Raw genomic sequence first — 27,835 nt, 5'->3', positions numbered from 1 at the left:
TTTTTTTTTTACAACTTCCTTTCAAATTGCGTGGTAAACAAGTGCATTATTGTTTATGCATTGAGTCATTAATCACAGATGTCATTTAGTTCAAATCTCACAACATTCTCAACCTTTAGTTGGGATCATTTGCATGTTTAACGCGAGTAATAATTCAATTTGTAATGAGATAATTAATCACAGTTGCCACTGCTCAAACTAATGATTGCCTCCGCTTAACAAATAGAATAAAAAAGCCCATTGGGGGCAGCATTGAGTGGCTTTCAAAACAGCGGGTAAACAATAAGTGCTCGGGCCCATCAAATATTTAATTCAGCTGCAACGGGTTTTTTTGTTGCTTTGCTTTGTTTCTGCTATGGCAAAGTACAAAAAACGAGCCACCTATTTGTGACAAGAGGTTGAAAATGAAATGGAACAGCCCAAGAAATATACTTTTATCTAATATTGCCTGCCTGATATTTTCTTCCAGAGGTAAAAAAAAATATTTATGCAAAGTGTAACAATGCAGAAGTGGCTGCTGGCTACTGTTTTGCACTGGGTTTGGTGTGTGTGTGTGTGTGTGTGTGTGTGTGTGTGTGTGTGTGTGTGTGTGTGTGTGTGTGTGTGTGTATAAATCTGCGCGTATGAGTGTACAAATGAGTAAACGAACACAGACAAAAACAGTTGTGTAGACTGGTTTGTACATCATGTCATACCCAGGGCTTTCACAACTGCAAAACTTGCAAATCAGGTCTTAGAATAGTGAAGTGGAAGAGACCTGAGGATGTTTTGTGCCAAAATGTAAACCAATGAGTGAGACAACCGTTAGGTATGGTGGAAAATAAAAGCCCGTTTTACTCAGAGATCCCAGACTACTGTTGTTCATTACGCCGGCTTTTCTTTTTTTGCACTGAAGCCTGTCGTTGCTCCAGTGTGTGATTTTTTTTAATATGCCAGCCTTCTGGAATCAGAAGCGTGCCGTGTAACACGACAGCATTGCCGTCAAACCTCAGCGTCGGCGCGAAAGGGAAAGCAGATATAGCAGCAATTCGGCTCTGCAACCACTTCTGCTGCCGGCTCGATGGCAGAGCAACCCATCCCCATTCTGTGTTGGTTCCTCTTGTACATAAACGCCAAGATATTCCCGCCTTAAATAGGCAGTATAAAAAGGGGTGAAAGTGGAGCATCACCCAAGTAATCAATTAAACTCTAACTTTCAAATCGTGTTTTTCTACATAAAGTATAAAAGTGCACTCCTGGCTTGCAGGAAAAGCATTTTGGGACTTTTTTCCATAACAACAAAGTCACTAAACAATCCAGAAATGTGTTTTAGCACCAGAGTTACTTAAAAGTGCTGTTATATTCATGTGTAATAAAATAATATGCTTTTAAAACTACTGCATCTCATTTTGCCTGAACTCAATAAAACTTTAGGAAAACATCACATGGAAAACAAATCGCAATACAGGGGATATTATATTATGAATTTGGGTTCCACTTACTTTTTCATATTGAGACACAAACTAAGGAGGACACATTAACTCCTGTTCAACTTTAGTTTTCATAAATTAAGCTGTAAACACATCGACAACATTCTTGGCAGTCATTAAATAAACTCAGAGCACAAATTTAAATGTTTTGTATCTTTCCTAAACTGCTGCCAAATTAATTTACACAAAGTAAACGAGGGCAAAAACACGCTCATGAGCTCACGATAAAGCAATAAAAGAATAGGGAACCGAGTTACGTCAATGTAAAGAAACTGTACTACTAAACGTTTCATTACTTTAATGTCATTTTTCTGAACAACATCTTCTCTTGACTTCAGTATGACAGAAGAATCATCAAACCCCGAACAAACTAGGCCCTCATTTAACAGAGCATCTGCCATTACCCGTGCCCTGTAAACATGACTTCACACTTACAGATCTAAACAGCATACGTGCCAACAAGAGCTCAGAGGGAAGCAAGGAGCTGTGGAGACGTACCACATTCTTCTTTCTGTTTCTTGTTGCATAGGCCAATATGAAAAAAACATAAAAATGCTGCCGCTATGACGGGAATATTGAATTGAATGCTGCTTTTCTTGGCTCGTCAGGCTATATAGAAAAGACAAAGGGGCGTCAGGAGAATTGACTAACCGACGCTATTTTCATAGAGTACCGATGGGCCACGTTTTTATAATGTTCAATATACAAGTTAAATAATGGATATAGTCAACTTTACTGCGTCAAAAACATAAAACTGTGGGAATAAAACATGATAAATTAGCTCAGTGGACATTTTTATAGTATACAAAGGGAAAAAATAAATCATTGGCCATCATCTGTATCTTTTATATCAAATGTGAGGCATTGCATTGTGTAATTACAAGCAGAGTACTTATTCCATTGAACAATGTTTAAAGTCAGTGTGTACTTTGAATTAACAGCAAAAACTTTGAATTGTATTGAATTGTCTGTAGTGTACTTATATGTATATTCCATATCTTTAAATCTGCAGTGTGGAACTTTTGTTTCCCCCTTCTGCCAGCAAGAGAAATGAAAAAAACACTCTTGACACATGCTAAAGTCATAAGATCCACCGTAGCCTTCTCTGTCACTGCTGTTGCATCTGAAAAACGGTGGGAATAAATGAGCGATAAATCAAATAAAGGGCGTGAATAACCCGACAAAATGACTCGTTTCGTTCCCAGAATTGTATCCATTCAGTCCGATAACATTTGGAAAGTCTAAAAGAGCCCCTTGACTGACTTATTTTGTCCCAATTCAAGTTAGCATCGGGCTAAACTAGAAGTTGGCCTGCTCAACAGTCGAAGGTCTCCGGTGCTCCTGCCCATTGAGCAGGGCCAGTTTACATCCAGCCAGCCAGCGTCTAACTAAACCACAGGGGTAAAACATCTGTATACAGTGACGTACGTGAAGATTCATCAGGTATTGAAGAGGTTAATCAGCATCGCGTGACGTCTCAATGCGCAGTGATTCTCCATACCGACATAATTCAAATAAAGCACCTCGTCATACAAGTCCAAAATATAATCTGAAACTTGAACGTACTGCACAAATTATATTTAAGAACCACTGTAAAACACGATGAAGGGTAACTATAGTGCATTATATAGTGAATATAACTACCAGGAAGACAAACTTGCATGCATGCAAAAACATCCCTATTTTTGATGTGAAGCGGTCAGTGGACTTTCAGTGGGAACTGAAGCTCGGAGCAGCGGCAAAATGCTTTAGCACATATATTTAAGTCTCTGTTCTGCTTCTTTTTCTTGAGAACAATAAGTGCATTTGTTGGCAGAAATGTCTGACACTTTTCTGTCTGGAGCTTTTGAGTCTCCTGAAGCTACCAAGATTTTAAGAATTAAATTGAAAACGCCAACATTGAGGGATCTGCACTCGTGATGTTGACCTGCTAGACAGCTAATCTACTGACTGCAGAGATGGCTGGTTGAGTGTTGCTTCAGTTCTCTTTTGTGTTGATTGGAATTTACATTTTAAGTTTGACACAACAGCTGCCCTGAATTAAATTGAAGTGTGTTTTAGGCAGGAAGTGAAAAGTGTGAAGCACAATGGATAAACTGTTAAAAAAAAAAAAAAAAGAGGATAAAGGTGTTAGTTAATGGAGTCACAAAACATAATCATTAGAAAGACAATCTAAAAGTTATTTTGATATTTTCTGAGCCGAGTGTTTACTCAGCGCTTTCATCGCATTGCAACAGAAATTTGTCACCGTCAGGATTAGTCATTATTGCTTGGACTTTTCGTGCCATGCCCAGAAGTTGGCTTGTTATTGATCGATAATTACATTACAGAAATGGGATTCCCGTCAGTAAATTACATTAAATCATTGTCTAATACACCATAACATTGTTCCCATAGTAATTCATATTTTAAGAGCACGTTTACTAAAAATATCTGGAGGTTTGCGTGCTGTTAGTTCTTGAAATAGAGTTTCGTTAAAAAAATATATATATATTTTTTAAAGTGAAGGCTTCATGCATTTCTTCAGCATACTTATCCCCTTCATACTCAAAATGGTATTCTAAAATGAGGGAAAAAGCAATACAGAGGCTGTTCTTCTGTTGTCATGGTAATACTATCAATTCTTGCAATTGTGAAGACAGCATGCTGAAAAACATAAAATAAGCACCTGTGCTACCAGAGTGGAGTTTAATCCTTGGCACAAGCATCTGTGTAGCACTTGCATTGTTCACTTTATTGTCACTATATCGATCTTTGTAACAATAGGTAGAAAGAGCTCAATTGGCTTTATGACTCAGCAGATTCGTTCCACAGTTAGTCAGGGGGTCAAGCCAAGTTGTAGAGAAAGCAACCTGTCTTCCTTGGCAGAAGTGAAGTCTTTTAATGAGAAGAACACTGAAACTGTTGAGTAGCAGAAAATAAGAAAGCACATAAAAACTCTCAACATCACAATAGCTTGATCAATTAGCATGCCAGGAAGAGCATTGTTTAACTATCCACTGAGTAGGAATGGAAATCTAATCTGCAGGGAGTCCCTGACTGGAGGCTTCACCTTGGATGACAGCCAGTGTTTTATTCTGCTGGTTCTTAATTGAACAGTAAAAACTACCATTGTGTGCCTGAAGGTGCTTTGGCTCTCCAGACAGCCTATGGAGCAACACAGCGGGTACATTCGCCTCTAACTGAATATGAAAACCTTATGTAAAACTGTTTTGTAAATTAGAAGCAAGAGCACCATTATTGGGGTCATTTGCATTATTCCCTTCAAGGACTGAACAGCTAAGCGATCAGGCAGACTGGACCCTCGTCTAATCCCTTCTCTTCTTAGGTTCCATCAGCCGAGCTGTCCATTATAACACTGAATACACAGGATTTTTTTTTTTTTTTTTTTTGACTGATAACAGTGGTTCAGTGTTTCCCACAGGTTGACAATTTCCGTGTGGCGCTGCATGTGACTGATGCGCATGCAGAGACTCATGCAGTTTGGAGGGGGAAAGTGTAACCCTGGTTATTTTCCGTCGCAACAATTGAAGATGTCGGCTAAATGCCGGACATACAGACCGTCAGTAGATGCTTCAACTTGCCATGTTTCCCTAAAAGCCTCACATGTAGGTTATCGGCAGATGCTCAGTTAACGCAGTGCATGAAACTCACGTGCGGCCAAAGTAGTTTAAAAAAAGGGTGAAATCAATATAAATAATATAAGATTTGACCAAGTTGAAGCCTATTGTTTCCCCGACCATTGGGATCTCAAAGGGTCACGAGGCGGAGTCAAAACCTAGTATAGTATTTAGCGAGACTGCGTGTGAAGCACAAGAAGGCTTTTAACGTGAAGGAAATGATTTAATGACGTTGCAGCGTTCGTCCGACCAAACGGTGTAACTTTGATTCCTCCACTCACTCTGTGGGTTTTTGTGTTTTGTGTTTGCAGAGCCGGCCCCGCTGTTGCAGCCCAGCCAAAACTTTTTCATTTGTGTTATTTACACAATTTATGTGCATCCGTTTCATTGCAACTCAGTGTGAGAGCTTCTACTCCCCCTCATGAAGGGCGGGACACAACGGGAGTGGAGCAGAACCGCGGCCGCTGAAGTTGACATTTTTCGAACTGACAACTACACCCATTGCATTACTGCAAGTGCAATAAAAGTACAAAAGAGTACTTTATTAATGGACAGACATTGAACCCAAACACCCAATTTCTCAAAATAGCAGAAGTAAAAAGGCATAAGAGCGGTGAAGCGAGGGGAGAATGTCCGCTAGTTAATTGAACAAGGATGGAGTCATTCCCGTGGAAAGATAAGACCTTTTAAAAATGGGTCGCCAAATACCCAACTAAGGTCCATGTGTGGGAAAACACTGCTGGCTGATTTACTCCATAAAATCTATATGATATTTAAAACAATGGGCCTTTGATTTTACACTGATGTAAACAAAAGTTGGCCACAATGACAACTGCTCTTCTTCTATTTCTTTTTTATTGCTTTTCTATTATTATATTATTATCTTATTGCTTCTGTATGCTGCTGTAGCGGAAAAAAAAAATTCCCCTCGGGGATTAATAAAGTAACTACCTAACCTAACCTAACCTACCAGAGCTCTGTGAGGTAGTTGAAAACGCCCACTACGGCTGCTTCCAGGGGGCTTGTTTGAATCAAGGGTCTCATACGAACATAAATAATACACACATTATATAATGTCAAAAAAAAAAATGATAATCTTGATTTCCACGCGTCACCGGATGTAATCAGTTAGTTGGCTAATGATAATCTCTTTGGCTTTTAAAGTAATGAGTGTTTCTATTCATTTAACCGACGTCAGAGCAGACAAACAAACTGTTAAATCTATTCCTCATAATTTTGCTCATGTTTTTCCTTTGAGTGAAGCTTTTGGAAAGTCGAGTCACTGAGTGCATTACAGCCCTGTTCACACCATTTTAGCATGTAGCGAAATCCACAGCTCGACAGGCCTGTGGCAATTTAGCGGGCGGTCCATTGTCATCTTTGGACAACGGATAATTTAAGCTGAATGTGCCGAAACGTAACCAGAACCGCTGCTTTTCCTAGAATTTATAGTGCGTGTCAGTTCATGTGAAACTTTTTCTGTTGATTTAGATGGAAAAATATACTGTTAACATTTTCGCAGGAAGTATTTAACTGAAACATTTCCCAAGCCCGACTAAAGCTTTTGATTTTGTATTCCTCGGCAAACAGTACAGATGTATAATATTTTTCGCACACTTCTAATGAGCATCATTACTCCTGCATTGATGCGGTGCCAAATGAGCTCATTGAATTTTTAAAAAGGCACAGTTATTTAAAGCAAGTGATTTGAACATTAAATCTGTATCAAATATCTGCTTGAGACTCACATCACAGCAATTAAGCATATTTCCCAAGCCCATTAGAAATTAAATGGATGGTGCTTGGGTGGGGGGGTGGGGGAGGTACATATTAAAGAAGTTCTATAAACTGGGGGGTGGGGGAGATCATATTGTATTGGTATTCTCTGTATCCAGTGATTGGGTAACAAAACCCTCACATCAGAGGACAGGAAGCTTTAGTGGCTTTTAAAGCGGCTTTCGTCTGAATAGACGGTTGGTGTACACAGCATCACTAAAATGGAGTCATTTTTGAATAACCTACTAAGATCTTTATCACAGAATCTGGCTGCGAGTACAGTAAGTAATTCAGTTTCTCAGTTCACTTTTCATACGTCAAACCCAGCGCCAAGACACAAAACACAAAGTCTTTTTTTTCTTTCTCCCAATCCCTGTTTCCTTTGATTCTCTCGAGGCATATCAGAGAAGGCTTTTGCACAAGAATTAAATTTCTTCAGTCAATGCTAAGAAGCGACTGTGTTCTATTAGAGGAAGCATGCTGTTTGGGACCATCGCCGTAGTCCAGTGAGCAAGAAATCTCGCCAAGACAAACATGATAAGCCCTGCCTGTCCCGGTTCCTGACAGAATGCTGAAATTGTGTGATTGTTACAGCAGTGAAAAACCCCTCAGGTGAAAAATACGACACAGCTCCCACTTATTTGGCAGATATGGGACTGGAAGTGTCACGACAGCAACCACAATACATGACAGCAGCAAAATTAAAATCACATAGAAAGAGAGAGAAAGATTTAAAAATCAGTAGCAAAACATTTGCTTATGTTTTACATAAGGACTGCAGGATGTTTCTGACATACATTTTAAATCCAATTTTCAAATACTTGTCAGTCTTCACCGTTTTCACTACTACTTTGCTGTTTTCAAATTCAGCTACTTGAAATTTCTTTTACGAGACACAATTGATCTTGTGACAAAATACTTTTATGGCAGCAGCTTCTTCAAAAAAGTTTAACCATCTGTTTTAAGATACAGTAACAACAGGAGCATAATTAGCAGATGCCGGCATCACTGTCAGCTGAGACTCTTGATGGATGATTATTTGATGTATGCTGTCAGCAAAAAAAAAAAATTCTGGGAGGAGAGCTTATACTTTATAATGAAGGACATATTGTATTTGCAATTTAACAAATATAACAGGATGTATCCCTCTGACAGAACACGAGGAGTGAACTGTGGGTGCAAATGGCTAAAAGGCTCATTTCGATTGTATCCTAGAACACTGAAACAATCTAAAACGGGACATCATTAACACCTTCTGAACACCTTTGCACAACACTTCATTTTCATCCTGCTGGGTCCCAACTCATGACGTCAAAGCCAGTGTGAGGAAAAAAGAATGAAAACAAAAAAACAAAAAAAACAGTTCACACTTGTATTGCTTCCGGGGGGGGGGGGGGGGGGGGGGAAGAAACGCAGATGTGAAGAAGGAAAAGTTCTGCCCACCGTCAAAGCAGACATGAAGTGAATAAACTGTCACGTGTATCTCGGCCTTCCTGGTGTGATATCAACCAAGTCAGCTGACTGCCTTCAATCTGCAGGGTGTAGACCCACCATATGCCACAGACCCAGGCGAGGTCTCCAAGAGCACTCCAGAGGAACAAATGCGTGAAGTATGTCAGTCGATCGATGTCGCTCAGCGCTCACAGTTCATGAAGCGGCGCAATTTGTTTGAGCAATTCCAGTTCGACACAAGACGAGCGATGCCGAAAATCCTGTGTTGACAAGCCACGGTGTGATGGTCAGGGACAAATGAATTCCAGGAGGCTGACATGCAACATAAACATGGGCTACTCCAGCAAATGCAGATTTCCTTTTTCTGCCTCTTATCTTCTATGAAAAGTAATCGAGTTAACGAGGCTGCTTCTGACTGGCATGTTTGCTGCCCCACAAGTCATTTCGTATAAAGCCAAGCCTGCACAGGAACACAGGCGTAGGAACACACATATATCTATATAGATATATCTATCTATATCTATATAAATGTATAGATATCTATCTATCTATCTATCTGTCTGTCTGTCTGTCTGTCTGTCTGTCTGTCTGTCTGTCTGTCTGTCTGTCTGTCTGTCTGTCTATCTATCTATCTATCTATCTATCTATCTACCTACCTACCTACCTACCTACCTACCTACCTACCTACCTATCTACCTACCTACCTATCTATCTATAGATATATCTAGCTATATATCTATCTATATCTCTATATAGATAGAAACAAAATATTCTACATTTTTGACCTCATTGTAAAGTTCTGCATTTGTTGCCCCGTATTCTGGCTTCACCCAGCTGAGCCGAAATCCAAAGTCAGTGTGGAGTTATCGGAGTTGTTATGAACTGTAGGTCAGAGACTGAACAGCTGTTCTCTTAACACAGGCAACGACAACAAGCAGGGAGCACAGTAGTAGCAGGATTAGTGCAGCGCTACAGCTGACCACACCGAGGGCCTCCGCTGTGACGGGAGGGAGACGGGAGGGGGACGGTATCACTCCCACAGCAGTCTGTCTGCAGTCAGTGGAGCAAATATTGGTAAAGCAGGACTCTCAGTTGGGAAAACTTACTTTGATGGAGCACTGCTGGATTTAAGGGCTGTTAGTGGGTAAAAACAAACAAACAAACAAACAAACAAACAAAAAAATCTAAAAACGTATTGTTCTTACTATCAAATTCCGTTTGTACAACAACAAAAAAAGCAGATACACAGTCGTATACTTCAAAGCAGTTACAAATTAACATCTTGACAAACTGCAGGTTTTTAAGTGCTGCTCAGTGTCCCATTTAGCTTATCCCTCCATCCACACTTCCCTCCATCGCCGCACGGACGCTCGAAGGTGACACGATTTGCTACGCTGAGAAGCCATGACAGACAGTATTTGGAAAGGAGTGAGGTTTCATTCAGGTGTCAGCGGTCAGATGAAAACACAAAGTCAAAGTGAACTATTTTTACCTTTAATTTGGCCTTGAAAACAAAATGGGTATTTCAAATAGATTCCTATTAAAAATAGATCAGGAAATACACATAATTAAGTAATACTCCAAAGCAGCCTTTTTCCCCTTGATTTCTGAACACTGCTCTTTTGTTTGTATATTAACTAAAGTGTTTTGTGTTTTTATGATAACATAATTACATGATTTCATGGATTAAGACTTCTAAAGAAGCATGAGCCGCTTGAGGACAGATATTCTTCTCTAGTGCTGCACCTTAGAAGATGCAGTCAAACTCTATTCTGTCTTAGAGCATCTGTGATTCTGCTTTTTACCATCGACCAGCTGAATTTGTCATAATGAAGCCCCCCCCCCCCCCAAAAAAAAAAAAAAAAAGAAAGAGCATCAGCATAAAAAGTGTGTCCATATTTGAAGTTAAACCATGAAACACATTATTAAATGTCATAAAATCTGGTCAGTTAACTTCCAAACTGTGCGGCACAGAAGCCATAGGAAGATCACAGAAGCTGTGACGGCCATAAATCTGAAATAACTTGAGCAAGCAGAAGTTGAGACAAAGAGTTTCCTGCTAGAGGCGGTGGAAAGATTTCTGTCGTGAAACTAAGAACAGTGAGTTAAACCTTTTAGAACAGCAGCATGTAAAGAAGTGTGAAAGTTGCACTTGCCAGCTAAAACTGTTTTAGTGTCCTAGATGTTTTAAAACAGATTTATCAGAAGAACATCGTCACTTCCTTCAATCAAATTCCAAGGTTATCCGAAGCAGTTTTCATCAGTGAAATAAGTTTGACTGTCCTTCGATTACCTTCCATTCCGTCAACATTTTACTTTGTGTTGACTTGAATTCAAACTGCACTAAATCACACGATAAGGTTACACTTTTTGCAAGAAACAATAACATCTTTGCGGATTCTGACACAAACATGTTACGATTTTAGCCCCAGAGAGGCAGAGCATCTTTGTGCGTACATGTTATTGAACATCAAATATATCTGATGTTATGTTACAGGCGTGTGAATTCACGAACAGATTAGTGTCGCTTGACTGGTGTGGATAATACTTGTCAAAGTATTGTAGCTAAGCCTGAGATCATCAGGACTATTTAAAGCCGAGATATTTAAAGAGTTGAGATATTTCAGCGCATGCTGGGTGTCGTATTATAGTCATGTTTCCGTGCAAGAAATGTCCTGCTGTAGCCGAGATGTAATTATTTTACACAAAGTATCTTGTTATTATATTTCACCGTGTGACCTTAAAATAATGTCACTATATTTCGGGGCATTTGAGATAACACTATTGATGGTATGACAAAACAATAAAAAACATTTAATTTTGAATTTTAAAAAAAATAAAAAATTAATATATATACTACTATAGTTTTATGTCAACCCTTTGCCTTCAAATATTCAGTTAAACTGTAGATTCTGTATAAACTTTCAGCCATGCTTGTTGTTAGTGTGCACACAGTTGACAGTTAAAGTGGTGTAATGGAACATAGTAGAAAAACTTTGTTTGAGTACTTCCAGTATTTTTTGGGGAGAATCTGTACTTCTGAATCAAGGAATCTGAGCTTTTTTTTGGTTTTGTTTTACTCCATTGCATTTTCTAAATACAATAAATACTTTTAGTAAAATATATTTCCCCGAAGCATCTTACAACGGCTACAAAATTAAATCTATAAAAAATGTATAGCCTACAATACAAACAACCCACAATCATATCTGGTGAATTAGTGGCCAAAGCCCTGGTTTAGTTTGTGTTTCCAGGCGGGGCAGATAGAAAGTCATGACTACAGAATAATAGCTGAATTACACAAATTCTACTTTTCACTTGTTTCCACCACGGCAACAGTTCAGTAGATGTTACAGCGCTCAGGTCATTTTTTCATCTATGACTTTAAACCTTTACCCAAGTCATTTTCTGATAAGATATCTGTACTTTTACTCAAATGTGTCTTTCAGGTACTTCATACAGCACTGAGCATGTCGCGTATTAAACGCTGTTACGATGCGTCACATTATGACATCAATTCTAAATTATTCCAATATTATGGGGCACAATATGATATGGCAAACCCCCCCACAACATGTAACTATCTCTGTCTCTTTATTCCTCCTCCACAGATCCCTCAGGTGAGCTACGCCTCCACGGCTCCGGAGCTGAGTGATAACACCCGCTACGACTTTTTCTCCCGGGTGGTGCCCCCGGACACCTACCAGGCTCAGGCCATGGTGGACATTGTCAAAGCCATGCGCTGGAACTACGTGTCCACAGTCGCTTCGGAGGGAAACTATGGAGAAAGTGGCGTTGACGCATTTATTCAAAAGTCTCGGGAGGACGGTGAGTCTCTCTTCAAACATTTCCACAAGCATGCCCGACTTTATTCAAACTGACGTGAAAGTGGTTCTCGCTGTCCGAGTCGCATTTTATGAACCACTGAAAGTGTTTCCCTCTGTGAATGGACAAACAATTCAGTCTCCTAAATATGCAATTTCTGCTAAATAAAACATCCTAAAAGAAGACGTATATATATTTAAAAAAAAATTAAAACTTAAAAAAAAAAAGCTGGGGGATGAGAGTTATGATTTAAAAAGCAGCACGAGTCTTTTTTTTTTTGCTTAAGTATCTACAGTATATATATATATATACATATATATAAGTGGGAAACGCTGACTTTCAATTGATGAACTCAATATAGGAAAAAGTAGTTTATGATTTAGTCTTTTTACAAACATATTAGCAAATAAAATGGCAACATGTTGTGGAAAGGAGCAAGTGAAGAGATAGAAAACGGCCCACAAACGACGCTTGATGACAGATTATTTAAATGTCAGTCTGTCAGTTTTACAATTAGGGATGCACAATTTGCAAAACATGTTCATATTAAAGATAAAAGCAAGCTAGTTCTGAAGACTGGCTTTTGTTGCGGTTGCGTTAATATCTACCACATAAATGACAAAGTGCCTCGGAGATATAAATATTTGCTGTTATTTAGATTTTCAATAAATCATTTTGAGTCTTTTTTTTTTTTTTTTTTTTTTTTAAATAGTCTGATTCCGTTAGTCCTCCATGACAATAAATTGAATATCTTTTGGTTGTTCACTATAGGCTGTGACAGAACAAGACACTTTAGAGTGGTAGACTTTTTTGTTTGTTTACTATTTTCTGACCAAACAAGAGTAAACCGTAATCTATTAGTTGAGAAACGAATCAACAGATTTGTTGTTTTATGTGGGCCTGCAACAAACAATTATTTTCACAACCAGTTAGTTTGCTGATTATTTCAACCATTAATTGACTTATCGTTTGGGATATACAGTATCAGAAAATAGTACTACAAAATGCCAGTTGCCAACATTTCCTACAGGTTGAAGATGGTGATCCATCTTTACTCTTGACTAATTGTCTAAAAACAGAGATGGCTGCTATGACTGATGCGGGAGTCTGAGTTGCTGTTTGACCCTGACGTGTGACCTCGCGACCGTTATCTCCAGGAATGTTACCAGCGACAGGTTTGTGCAGTAGATGCGATGCAGAAAGGGACTTTGATTTCCAAAGCAGTGACAGTGAAGCAGCGTGAAAGTTAAGCTGCAGCGTTTCCCTGGAGCGTCATAGGGACAGGGGCATCGTACAGTGTAGGGGCCTACAGCCAGTTTGGTGCAGAGGGGGGAAGGGAGGGGCTGCCGGCGCTCCCTCGGTCTGACCCCTAACCTTTTCTGTAGCACAATGTAATCACGACGACGTGTCCAGGACTCTCTGTGCCACTGCATCCCTTTTGTTCCTGCCAGCTCTTACCTGCTGCCCATCATCAGCCTTCCTGCAGAGGCACCAGCAGCAGATTACTCCTGCAGAGCCACCCCCCCCCCCCCCACCGAGTCCCGCTTAGATGCCTATTTTCATATAGGTACAGTTTATACAAAGGAAGCCCTCAGGACAGTTTTTGCTCAGATGTTAGAAAGTACAGTATATTTCATTTTTCCCAGACTTTTAATGTGACTGTGTTTCATGCTAATTAACCCTAACTGTGCATAAACAGAACTTTAATGTTTTAGTATTAGCTTTTAAAAACCCATTAGTTCTTAAAAACCCTAATTTCCCATACAAAGGAGGGACATAAAAAGGACAAAACCTCGGGGTATACACGGGCACAATGATCACTTTGTTAAAGGTGCAATCAGCCTTCAAACGGCTGGAAAATGACAGTCGACTGTAAAACTAGTTTGTAGAGCTAAAAATTTGAAGTTTGAGAAAATGTCGATAAAAGCTTGTACAAATGATTGAAGTTTCAAAACATCAAAATAAAATGAGTTTTCTTTGCGACAGAATAATTATTCAGTGTTCAAGGTAGTATTTGTCCATTGACCGTGTTTTCTTTCTTTCATTTTGCTTTGTTTTTAAACAATGAAGGGTACCATGGATTTAGGCTGAACCCACAGTTACACACATTTCTGGAACTGATGTTTTTCTTCTTATGCTCAAATATCTGAAGGCACCTCCGTTTCATTTCTATCAACACTCAGCACAGCCTTTCATTACATCAGGCCTTCACCTGGTCATGAATGCTTGAAGCCCAAAAAAAACGAATTCACTCTCCAGCGACAGAGATCTCATACTTTCCAAAGGATTTTACGGCATTTGTCGATAACATGTTTAAATCCATCATGTGTCCTGAGGTCACATCTTAATTAGAAAGATTTAGTAGGCCTCCAAGGGGAGCTGCAACAGACCTGTTGCATCATGTAGGTTAGATACATGTATTACTGGCATGTTGTGTTGGGATTAAAGTGATGTTTTGGGGGCTTAATACACTGCAAACTGAAAAAGAATTACTTATGTTGGATGGATTTAGATCTTCCAGCATCCTCTAAAGACATGTCAGGACAAAGATAAACTACAAAGAGTTTTGAAAGTGTCAGCACATTAGGTCAAACATCTGTCTCGGTAGACATTTGATGCAACTCTGAAAAGCCATTTGTACGAAACTGTATTTGCTCTGGAAAGGCAGTGAGGGACTTTGAATTTTGACTTATTTTTTGAAGATACTCTTGAATTGCGCTGTCACTTAATTCAACCACCTGACAGTGAAAGACGGCGCGTTTGGCGAAAAACTGTCAACCACGCAAACTAAATCATTGTTTCGAGACAAGTCTTTGCTCTTTTCACTGCTTTCAATTGGAAACAAAAATTCAGACAAAATATCTGTCAAGTTGGCAGACATAGCTCCTTCAAACATGACGACTGGAGAAAAACTTTTACATGTCTGCTTTTAATATGCTGAAGTATTGTCTAATTCCTGTGTTCTTTCCTCTAATTCAGGCTTTGATTGATTATGAGAGAGAGCGCGAGAGAGAGAGCGCGAGACACAGGGGACAAGCAAGCAGCTCTGTCAAAATCAAAACCACAGGTATTTGGCTGCTAAATGGGTTCTGCAGTTTTCTGCTCGCATAATAAAACAGCCAGATCCGAACTGGCCAAATGTTCCATCTCATTAAGCAGCCAAAGGCCATAGTGAGCAGCAGTCTCACCCACATAACGTCACCGTGGCACTTCACTGTGCTGCTTTGTGTCAAGATGAGGCTGGTTCCGGCTCCGAATGGCAGATTTGTGGACGTCAAAGCAGATTCAAAAACAATGTTGATTTTCTGGCATTTCTGGAATTAGAAATTAAAAATAAATGTATAAGGCGCTCAAATTATTAGTACTTTTCTACAGTCACTGAACTGATTCAGCTTGATTCATTTGTGTCAGGTGGTGTTTATGCAACTCCAACAAAAATAACATAAATAAATGCATGTGCATAAGTATGTGTAACCGTGTCATAAGCCTTAACAACAAGACAAACATGAAAATGATGAAAAGTATAATGGAAATTACAATTCATTTTTCACTAAGAAATAAGAACATACTATATAACATTAATTGCTACAAAAGGTAATGAGCAGCTGACGTGATCCCAATCACAAACCTAAAATGGAGAGCTGAGGTTAAAAGACAATAACTGAGTTTTGACTGGTGTTTTACCATCACAACATCTAGACCAATGAAAGAGTCACCGCAGAAACAGCTAAAGCAAAAGGCTCAGCAGGTGTTGAAGGACAACAATAACACAAGCTTATGTTTTCCAGGTGGAAGGAACTTAGATGAGTGAGCTGGCCTCTAATTCAAAGGTTACACACAAATGTGGCAATACAAACTAGGATTTTGTAAAGAGATATGTTTTAAAGAACTAACTGGCAACACGACGTGGGCTCGTTTTAAGATAAAGCATCTTATAACCATGTTTAAAGACTTTACGGCACAAAATTCGAGCAGCTCAGGACTGAAGTCCACACCTCACATTTCCACAAGTAGTTACAAAAAAACCAAAAAAAACCTGTTCTGTATCATTTTAGATTATATTTACTTACACAAACACTGAGACGATTTAAAATTTCCGCTCAACCCCAAGATTAGTGTTTTATTTGTTCTCGGGGATATTTTAGTGGAGATACCGAGGACGCAGAGTAAACACAGATTGCTGTGTTGACCCTCAGACCATATGCTTATGAGGTCCTATCATCAACACACTGCAGCTGTTATTTCTGTGGTGAGATTTATATCTCTGGTGAGTGCAGAGCCAGTTTCAAGCTCATAACTGGATATTATGACATATTTAATTTTCCCCTCACACTATCCTGCAGTTTAATAGTTCTGTGTGAGGCTAGCTGGAGGGCAAGGGTAAAAAGTTTGCACATAATATATTTTAAAAAAGACAGAATAATCATCATGTCAAAAGTAGTCTGGCCATTCAAATGTCAGTTGTATTTTAACTTTGCTGCTTCTTAGCAAATAAAAGAATATATGTGGCGTTCAACAGAGTGCAGGCTCTTATAGGCTGCTTTGTGTTCACAAATCATTAATGAGAGTGTGTGTGTGTGTGTGTGGTGTGTGTGTGTGTGTGTGTGGTGTGTCTGTGTGTGTGTGGTGTGTGTGTGTGTGTGTGTGTGTGTGTGTGTGTGTGTGTGTGTGTGTGTGTGTGTGTGTGTGTGTGTGTGTGTGTGTGTGTGTGTGTGTGTGTGTGTGTGTGTGTGTGTGTGTGTGTGTGTGTGTGTGTGTGTGTGTGTGTGTGTGTGTGTGTGTGTGTGTGTGTGTGTGTGTGTGTGTGTGTGGTCTCAGGGGTTGGGGTGGTGTAGGTGTTGAAGTGCTGTGTTAGATGTTAGATAAAACAAGGTGGGGAAAGAATCTGATATCATTTGATCCCAGCTCACTGGGCCTTCAAGTGGAAACCGAATTAAACTGGAATCTCTTGGCATTTGATCAGACTGGCTGGACTCGAGTGTCGGTGTGGAGCGGAAAACACTTTGACACGGGGCCACTCAATATCTCGGAGGATAACCCTCAATGTTTCTGTGAGAGCAGGTGTGAACTCAAAGTGAAAAGAGTGAGAACAATAAAGGCAACTGAGGAGGACTGGCATGTGTCCTTTGTACAATAAGTCTAAGGCTGACTGTCAAGATGAGGTCAAATATTTCCTTCAGTATTAGTCCTTTGAAAACCATTTCAAAGTTTTGCCCCCACAAAAGTTGTTTTCATATTTTCCACTAAAAACCTCAAATTAGAACAATATGTTCTCATAATCAAGATGGTATTTCTGACAAAACATCTGCAGTGCTTTGTTTTATAGAAGTTTACCGTTTTTTTTTAAGTCACAACCTACATTAAATCGAGGAATGGTCACTCACCCGTCAACAGCTGCACTTCCTCAACCATGTATGAGCCTCTTAAATCCACCTGTAACAGCTTTATTACTAATCTGTTCTTAGGCAGCAACAAATCAGAGGATAACAATCCTCTGATGTCATTTGCAGTAAAATCATGATCTACATTTTTGGGGGGGCTAAGCTTTCCACTGGATTTCTTGCCGAGTGCTGCTTTCCATTTTCTTAAAATTCACTCAACTTGTTCCTTGAATAAGAAATACTGAAGAAAATGACTCCAGCGGATATTTTGCTTGCGGGACTTGTTATTTTTAAGTATTATTTTTAAAAACATGAAAGATGTGCATTTTGCCAAAAGGATAGTTCCCAAAATGGATTGTATCCGAAGTCGTGTTATTTGTAGGAGTTTTTTTTTTTTTTTTTTTTTATCTCGTAGATAATAACTGTGACACTGTGATCCAAGTGTGCAGCCATGCTAGTGGATCTGTGACGCTCATTATAATAGGAACCAAAAGGTTGTGTAAATAAATCAACGTATTGGACAAACTGACACGAGAAGAAAAGTTGCCGGATCAACAAAGTCATTTGAATTCATTGTCTGGTAATCATGAATTTCTGAACAAATATTTGTGCCAATTCCAAAGTGGCACCTGCTGGTGGGGAGAGAGGGAAAAAAAAAAAGTCCTTGTGTGCGTGATATCACTGAAATCATATGTTCCAAATGTCATGGCCATCTGTCCTGTAGCCATCAAGACAATTTCCTTTTGACAAAAAATAGCAACCTCACGGTGGTAATAGAAGCACAGTACATGTCATTAAAGTCAGCATCTTTCATTCTCTGGTCACAAATTTACGGCAGTTGCAACAGTAGTCGTTGAAATATTTGTGTCAAAGACGAGGCCATTAGTCATCGCTCGAACGACACCGGGGAGGCTAAAAAGAAGCAAGCCAAAGTCCAAACTAGGCTACTTCCCTTCTTGTAATCATGGTGACTGTGTGCTGCATGAATTAGAATAATTTCTACACCGTAGAGAGTACTTTTTTTTTTATGTCATGTCTGATTAAATGTCTAACTGGTTATACTCTGAAACACTGAAGATGAGACTTGATCAAAAAAAAATAAGTCGTCCAACCCAAACGAGCGTACAGGTTGTTTGTTCCGTCCCTCGAATACGAGCACAGGAGTGAATCTTAAATTAGGCACAAAAGGTTAAGTAAAGATAATCGTTTGGGTTGAAATTACGGCTTGAATGGTGTTGTGCGTGAATGTTATGAAACCCCCTCATCGTCGTTGCAACAGAAAAATGCATTTAAAAAAAAAAAAAAAAAAATACGGTCTCAATTCGTAGTTGGAAACTAGAAGAGAAGTGCTGTCTGCTGCAGCTCGGTAAGCTTTTGTATTGAATAATCTCCTGAACACACGTCACGTTATATAGACGCCATCTTCAATTTGTCACCTCTCAGGGACACCAGATGGTTGGTAGTTACAGGACCACTATAGGTCGCTTCATTTCAAAACACGACATGAGCTGCACGCTCAAAAAACCTACAGGGTTGTCTGCCATACAGTCACATCCAAATACCACAATATCGTATACCTACAAATTATACAGTTAGAGGAATGAAACTTTTGTTAGTGTATTTTCAATGGAAGAGGACACAACAGATCCAGGGAAAGAATTCTCCAGCAGTACAGACGCAGGAGAGGGAAGACAGGCATTGATGATTAATGCCAGCTTCACATACAGAACCTGTATGTCAGCCCCTGAATTTGGGCATCCGGAACAGCGTCATCATGGGGACCGTATGACGGCGTATCAGACAACCATTTCATCTGCAGTTGCTGGACTGTCACTGGAGCTTCGCATCTTTTGAGACACAGCCGTTTTCAGATCGACGTGTTTTCATTTAGGTTCTTTCCCATCTCTCGAACCGCCCCGTGGGATTCAGGCTGGGGTGTCATTATGGAAGATGACTACAAGAAAAGAAGGATAAAACATCATGTCTTGCAGTCGTCACCCTTGAAATGCAAGACTGTCCCTGATGCGCAAGTCTGGCTCCTAAGTAGATTTCCTTCAGTGTGATTCCCTCTGAAAAGCTGCTATGCCTCCAGTGTCCTTATTAGAGAGCGTACGGTCTTCTGAAGTAATGGAGGCTGACACTCTGTCATTTCATCCTCACCTCGTGAAAAGTAGTGTGGTTTTTCTTTCAGAGGATATTGTACACTTTCCTATTATTGTCCTTATGTAATGAAATTTAGTAGGTTTTACGGAATAAGATGGTGATGCTCTTTGGCAGGCCTATGAAGTAAAACCTCAAATATGTTTAAGACCATTTTTGGTTTTGTCTCTTGGCATACTTTTCATACATCAAGGATTATTTGGGCAGATACTTTGAAATCGTCATTAATCAGATTATTTTTTTTGAATGACAGTTGAAGCAGGGGAGGAGGAGGAGGAAGATGAGGGCAGCACGCAGCAGCACCAGGATGACAGGGAGATTATGCAAATGATAGAAATGAGGGTTGCGTACGGCACCCTTTGTCATGAGGGACATGTCAAGAGGAATGATGTGAATACCCATTAACCTGAAAAGCCTTGAGAAAAAATATTGTTTGAAGAGTTTTCAGTAAAAAAAACATGTTTATGTTTGGGAAATACAAACAGGATATTAGTTATTATGTAAATGCCCCTTGAAAGCTTATGATACTGTAGCCATTATTAAGCTATGTCCATGACTAAGACAAACCACTACAGTCTGAGTAGTGAAGTGATTTCATATTCAAAGCTGTATTCTGCTGGGATAAAAAGAATTACAGGAAAAAAATAAGCAAGTCACTAAATAATGCATTCTGAAAATTTGGAGTTTCAACAGTATTTCCCATATGATGTAGCTTCTTATTTCTTCCACCAAGGAAGTTATGTTTTCAGAGCAGATCTAAAGGCACGATTTTCATGAGATTTGGACGGTGTCACATGGACCAATGAAGAACCAATCAAATTTTGGAAAGAATCCAAATTACGCGTCGGATCAACAAATTATTTTTCACATTCGTTATCTTTCCGAAATACAACATTTGGCTTACAAAACGCTGTACATCTCAACATCTGGTAGGTGATAGTAAAGATAAATAAAGAATAAAACAAAGGCATTTCTAGAAATACAACGGCTCCATTTCACAATCCACATTCAGAGGTACCGGTTATCCTCCGGGATTCACATGTACCTGCTCAAACTTAATACAGCAGGCAGCTGCCGTGGGGCATTCGGGGACAGTTCGGTTTTTGAGCGGAGAACCGGTACAGCAGAGATGTGAGGCTTCAGCCAGGCTCAAGCAGATCATGACATCAATCTCAGTATTTGGAAATGCATCTCGACATATACAGTTATTACAATTGCGTTGAATATCGACCTCGGCGGAGGTCTGCGCTCTCCGGGTGTCCGTCTATAGTTCTAATTATACTTTGTGTGACGGAAAGAAAGAAAGGCATAAAGGACAGATGACAGGTAGGAAGGAATGAAGGGTGGAAGAAAGGAGTTCATGTCCCTCTGGCGCCACATGTCAAACACAGGAAATCCCTGTCAGGGCTTAGACAGCTGCTCCTCCTGCATCAGGCCTCATTGAGTACTAATGAATGCTTTGTTGTGCTTCAAAGGGGATTTACTTTTGGATTGTGCATCTATCTGCATCCTTCCACTCATTACCTAAACACTGTCCACCTGATGACATTATTTACACTACTTAAGGGTTTCCTATGCAGCTACAAACACTGTAGTCCACATGTTCAACAGTTACATGTGAGTATAAAACACAAGAGGCTGGAATATTATTCTCCAAAAAAACAAATCTCAAACTAAATATTAACTTTTTTTTTTGACAATACTAACACATATTGAACTATTAAACTTCTGACTTGAACAAACATAGAAACGAAGAAGTAATTTACTGAACTCACACAGTCACATGTAGGTGATTTCCTCCTGTTTTTGGAACTCCACTTTAGCTGCATTGTTTTGCTCCTCTGGGCATTTAGCACGTCTCTGCACTGTTCATGACCTCGCTTGATTACCAGTTTGCAGCATTTCACAAATGGTTTCATGTCTCTGAGACTGCCAGCTACATTTCCAAAGGCTGCTTTATGTTACTTTCAACCACCTGGAACTCGGTTCCTTAGACAGTTTGAAAATCAATGAGGGGTTTTAGCTGCAGGTGCGCAGAGGGAATGATTGTCGAGACTTTGTCACAGATCTTCTATTTGCATAATGTGCTTTATCTCCGTCATGTCGCAGGAGACTTGCCAACACTTCATGACAAAACATCTTAAACTTTCACCTGCGTCACAAAACTCAAATCTGCGGGTTTACTTTAACAGCTTAAAGTTTCTCTGTTATCCCATCTAATACTTTCTTTGGACTAAAAACAGGCTGACGCTTCCACTGAAAGCTGCGAAGAAGGTTAACTCGTCTGCAAAATGTTCAAAGGCGACATTTGGTGCTAATTACTTCTTGCAATTATGCGAGTTGATGAAAGAATATCAGTCGTTCCCGAGAAATATTTAACGTGGTGCTCACTGAGGGCAGAAGCATGTAAACAACTATTTTGGCACGATAGCAATTCAACAAAAGGGGAGTATTCATGTGAGGATTGTTCATTACTGCATGTTGAAGACGCTGAACAGCCGGCGTGACAGGTCTGGTCCCTGCCTGTCTTGGGGCCTGCAGAGGCAATATTGAAGGTGAAGACACTTTATTACAAAATGGATGAACCTTCAGGTAGTTGGATCCTGCTACAGCTTAGGGGAAACTGGTGAACCTTGGTGCAGTCTGATGGTGCAGCACATTTTAGACAGAAGCAAGGAGAAGCAGTATTTTCTGTTATATTGAAACAAGTGCATGAAAAAAAAAAAAAAAAAAAGATATCATTTGTAGTGGGCCAGTGTTCAAACCCAGCAGCAATCTTTTAGTGATATTGTTTTGCACGAGTGTTCTTGGACAACACAAGGAGAGTTGCATTGTTTTTTAGTCAATATTTCTATCATACCTTCAAACCTACTGTATATTTGTGCTTTTGAACAACATCATCAGGATTAGTGTGTCACACTTGTATATGTTTACCGGGGGAAAACTCTTAACTGCAAATGTAAAACCCTGTCACTTGGTAGCAATTCTTACACGGTATAGTGGATACACAGTAAGCAGTTCTTAAGGACAGGAGCTACTTAAGATTTTCATTATAAACTCTTTATCTGATCATTTTCTCCACAAGTGTCAGAAAACAAGACATACCTGTCATAATTTCCCATCGCCCAACGTGATGTAAATAGGTTTCCTGCTTTATGCAACCAATGGTCCGAACCCCACGGGCATTTCATCTGCTATCATACATGACAGAAACTGGAAAAAAAAAAAAAAATACATACTGGTGTTTTGCTCTAAAAATTACAAAAACAATCAATTATAAGTTGCTGCTGATTAATGTATTGCGTTCTAAGTGACAAATGTAATTGTGGTGGCTCTACTCCTGTAATTGAATTGACAGAATGGCATAAAGATGCACAGTTAATATGAGCCTTAGATTTTGGATTATTCTTTTTTTAAGTTGCAAAACCATTTTACTTATTTACATGAGCAAAGTCACGGACCCCCATATGAACATTAGTGGGTGTAGTTGTGAGCATATTCACAAAACAAAAACGCCACCGCTGCAGCTCTTCGTCTGTGACCACACAAAACCTGCTGCTGGAAGCATCAGCAGGTTTCACTGACGAATGCCAGCGCAGACAAATATATCCCACCTGATAAAAAAAAATAAAAAAAACTACTACGCCGTGCCAAGAGATTTAAAGTCATAAAGTCAGCCGTGATTTCACTAACATGCTGTCGTGCAAGCTACTGAAAGTAAAATATTACCTGATAGAGAGTCAAACATCAAATAAATGTCCAGGACATTTTCCACAGCACAAAGTGAGAATGTGCCCCTGAAGGCCGACTGCAGCTGTTCACGCGTGCCCACGCCTGATTGGTCAGCACCACTAATGTTTGCTTTGCATCACGAGAGGAAGCAGTAGATATTTTCACAGCACGAGCCCTGCGATGTGGATTCTCCTTGGTTTCAGAGGAAAAATCCCACGGTTGTCAGGTGAGCCGTTTTACCACAGTGTAGATAAGCTCATTTCACAGCGCTTCGAGGTCTGCCTTTGATTTATAAATCATTTGCACTCGGAAAGAAAATGTCATTGAGTCATTCTGAAATCGAACGTGCCCTAGAACCTGCAGTCATTTAACTTCGTTTTTTTTTTTTTTTTATCTGGGTACTGAATAGAAAACATACTGTCCAGAAAACCAGCTCAATGGCTGGTGATGAACAAGGAAAAGACGACACTTTTCTCTCCTAAAGACTATAAAAACATGATCAAAATGTCTGACAGTGGATATGAAGTGTGTATCCTCGGGTCAAACTGACACACGCCTGAAAAACGTCGCTTTTATTACAGTTAAGAATTTCAAAAGTGCAGAAAAATAAGGCAGTGGTGGATATCCCAAGCTCCTGCCGACAGAAAAAAATAATTTGTCCTTACACCCCGGAGTTGAAATAATAGTTTTGAATGTGTCATGGTCGTCCATACACAGTGCTCATCTTTGTTGTAGCAGCAACAGTGTTTCAAGGTTTATTCTCAAACACGCTGTGATAAACACAAGAGCTCCTCTGAATATATTAAAGTTCTGAATAGATCAAACTTCCTAACAGCCTACATTAGGCTAAATTTTGTGTTTTTTGTATTGAACAATATTCAAAGGAATCTATTTTGGTTAAAGACTACTGTCAACATGTTGTCAATCATCTGTGCAAAACACGGTATGAAATTAAAGTACATTATATCAGACATATTGGAGGTTCACAAGCAGGTGTCGGTTCTGGAGGGGAACCTCCAGCACGGTAATCAGGTGTTATCAGTAAAATACATTGCAGTAGGGGCACTGCATGTTTACAACAGTGTGGGATGAATAATATGTACAAAATAGCATGTTCTGTCACCGCTGCCCTCTTGCCCTCATGAGCCTCCCCTGCACTGTGGAGATAAATAAGAGAGTGGGTCCATTTCCCTCCGGGACTTACACGACCTCGTATCAGAGCAGAGTTGCTGACAAATGTAATACCAGGACTGGTTGCCATTTGGCTTAAGAAAATAGCCATGCCAACAAATACTTGGAGTTGATCCATCAACTTTGAGGCCAGAGCGTAACTACAGTTCCACCCAGTTGGGGTCTCGTATATACTTTCACAGGTTGTTAGCGGAGTCATCAATACGAGCTTTAGTGGATCATTTCTTTTTGGTCCATAGACCAAAGATTAGACCCGTGCAGTTCATAAGAGACAATTTAGCAGCAGCTCCAGAGCACCTGTAGTCGCTCCCTTTCTTTAGGTTTAATGTAATAAAAGAAATTCATCAATCTCGAATCTAACTGCCTCAGCTCCGGGTGCAATGATTTTTTTTCAAAACATATTTACATCAAAAACAGTGGAGGCCACAGCTGTGCCTTGAGCTAAATGCTGATGTCAGCATACTGACATACAGGCGGTGACACAGCCAACACGCTGATGGCCAGCAAGTTATATTTATCATCTTAGTTTGGGCTGTTAGTCTGCTAATATAATAAGCATGAAGCGCTGCAATAGTTAATGGAGAGTTTAATGGAGAGCGTCCGCAGCTCCAAAACGTTTTTATGGACTAAAAAAGGGTAATTTGTTGACTCTGACACATTTTTTCATCTCAATGAATCTCTTGACATTCAGACGACCCCATAAAGAACAAGACATCTTTATGCTGTGTGTATTTGGCCATACGAGGAATTACGCGTATTGAATTCATGCAGTAATTTCTACGAATAGATAAAATGTCAGGAAATAACTGCAGTAATTAGAATTGATAATTAACACAATATTGTATTTTTAAAATTTGAAGGTAATATTTCAGCCTGGACCAAAGTGTTGGGTGGACAGCGGCATCCATGACTTCAGCTGTTAGCACGGCTAATCACGGTCACAATCAAGCTCTGTCCTTTAACCGCTTAATGGCTTGGTAACATCAGATCACAGCTCCACTTCTTCCACCTACAGGGCAGAGGACCAAACCAGTCAACTGCACCTCTATTTATCACCATTGCATTGTATTTTCTGATTTTAAAAAATGTGAACTTCAAGTATTTGCAACACGATAGTGTAACCGGAATAAAATTGAAAGATAGGTAAGAAATAGTCTCATCACATGATCCTTTTAGCTTTCATTTGCATCACCCAGTCTTCCTCAGCATGGACGGATCTTTCTAAACACTTTCAGGACTGCAGTCCTTCCTGTTTTAAAACTTGAGATTGAAAGTTTATTCTTGACCTTGGGGGAAAAAAATAAACTGCCTCTACACAATGTCCTTTTAGCAGTCTCAGCTTTTTGATCATATCTCACAAGTCTTTCTCAGCAGATTCGAAAATTGAAGATCAACCAAAGTTTTGGTAAAAAGAAAAAAAAAAATATGATCTAAGCCATTTGAATAAAATGATTGGACCACATATGTGATATAGTATGTGAATAAAGGGTTTTGATGAATGCTACATTATATATACTTATAAATACATAAAGGGTTTTGATGAATGCTACATTATATATACTTATAAATACATCATATTTGTATTTCTATAGAGATGCTATAATCCTTTTACAGAAAACCTATAGGAGGATGCATCACAAGCTTCTTCAATCCAATCTAATTTCACACACCATGCAGACGTCTTTCTCATCAACATTAGAGCATCTCCCCATGAGAGTGTTTGAAACTCATTATAAAAGACTACACAGCAATCTGGAAAATTGCTTCCCATCATTTTGTTTCATCTTCTACTCCTTTGATACCCAAATATTCAGCACCACTGCTTTCTTTCCGTCAGATAACAAAGCCAGGTTGCAGAGGAACTGTGTGGTTATTGAGTAAGAAAATTTTAAAAAAAAAATCGATAAAAGCATAGTAGCCTCATGTGCTTGAGCAAAATCAACTGAAATCAACATCACGAGTGACTGTCACATTTAGTCTGGTCAGAATTAATCACCAAAATCGTATCAAAGAGATTGTCTTATTAAAATGGCTTCTCTTACATAATTATGTATTATACATCCACTCCATCATGTTTTATTTCAGTTTGGCTTTAAAAATAAAAAGGTAAAAAGTGTCCGCAATTGCTGAATGTGAAGACTAAAATGTTTTGTTTTGTCCCGACTGAAATCCTAAACTCAAAGATATTCAGTTTATTATCATGGAGCACGAAAGGAACCAGAAAATATCTACATTTAAAAAGCTAGCATCAGAAAACGTTGGCATTTTATAATGTAAAAGATGATTTATTATTAGAATAGTTGGCAAATAAACAACTAAGCATTATAGCTCTACTATCCAAGTAATACTGGAAACGTGTGATTGAACCGTTTTAAAATGTGAGATGGAACAATGCCAACTCGACTCGTGACATGAACTCCAACAGAAAACACCGGTGGGCCTATAGAGTTAAAATCTTTGGAGAAAGTTGGCAAATTCAAATTAAATCTAAATTAAAACGGAATTAAAAAAAAAAAAATATGAAGGGTCAAACATCAGATATTTACCGTTTTAACTGTACAACGTTCTTTCAGGGGATCATTTCAGAAACTGATTCAAGGAGTATTTTAGAATGTTTGTAAGATTTATTTTGAGTGAAGATTATTCAAATCATTTTTCAGCCCCACGAGTGTTGCGAGTCTATATTTTTTTTGTCTTGTTTGCTATTAAATTAATTGGCCGAATGCAATTTTCAGTATAATGAAGACCAGTTCAGCAGAATAGATTCAGAAAACCAATTCTCAACAATGCAACCATTTTCAATATGATCCCATTTATTTCGATGGTGTCATATTTCATTTCATTTCATTACGTGACGCAGGTCTGTCTGTTTCTCTGGTCTCTCGGTATCTTCTCTGCTCCCCGGTATGCGAGTTTGTTTACACTAAGAGACCAAAGCCAGACAGAGCGTGTGTTTGTGTGCTGCTCAGTGATATCTGAGAAGGGGAACTTGACTCTCTCCGGCTTCACACTAAACACACTTCAGTCTCATTTTCCCAGCAGTACACAATGCAGCATCCAGGGCTCATCACATGATCCAGCCCAAAGCTCCTCTCCAATATTAACCTGTAGACTCAGCAGGTTTCTGATAAGTTGTCCAGGCTGTGCAGAAAATAAACTCGGACACGTCGTTGTGTTTGAAATGAATTTCAAAAGAAACTACACAGACACTGTGGGAAGACTCCTTTGA

The 27,835-nt window shown here is 39.3% G+C and overlaps 1 protein-coding gene across 4 annotated transcripts in view; it reads left to right on the top strand.

The window, feature by feature from the left end:
- LOC138624323 (metabotropic glutamate receptor 4-like) overlaps nt 1-27,835 on the top strand; it is a 182,501-nt gene that overhangs the window by 109,056 nt on the left and 45,610 nt on the right. For all 4 annotated transcript variants that reach the window (XM_069704413.1, XM_069704412.1, XM_069704411.1 and 1 more), the window contains exon 3: nt 11,929-12,145. In XM_069704413.1, the coding sequence (XP_069560514.1) occupies nt 11,929-12,145 (217 nt within the window). The remainder of the gene's footprint in view (nt 1-11,928; nt 12,146-27,835) is intronic.

The sequence above is a fragment of the Brachyistius frenatus genome, unplaced genomic scaffold (assembly GCF_029030835.1).
Source record: "Brachyistius frenatus isolate BFR_SWC_R1_liver_20210118 unplaced genomic scaffold, ASM2903083v1 Contig_50, whole genome shotgun sequence".
In the NCBI taxonomy this organism is placed as follows: domain Eukaryota; kingdom Metazoa; phylum Chordata; class Actinopteri; family Embiotocidae; genus Brachyistius; species Brachyistius frenatus.
This window is presented reverse-complemented; position numbering and strand designations above follow the sequence as displayed.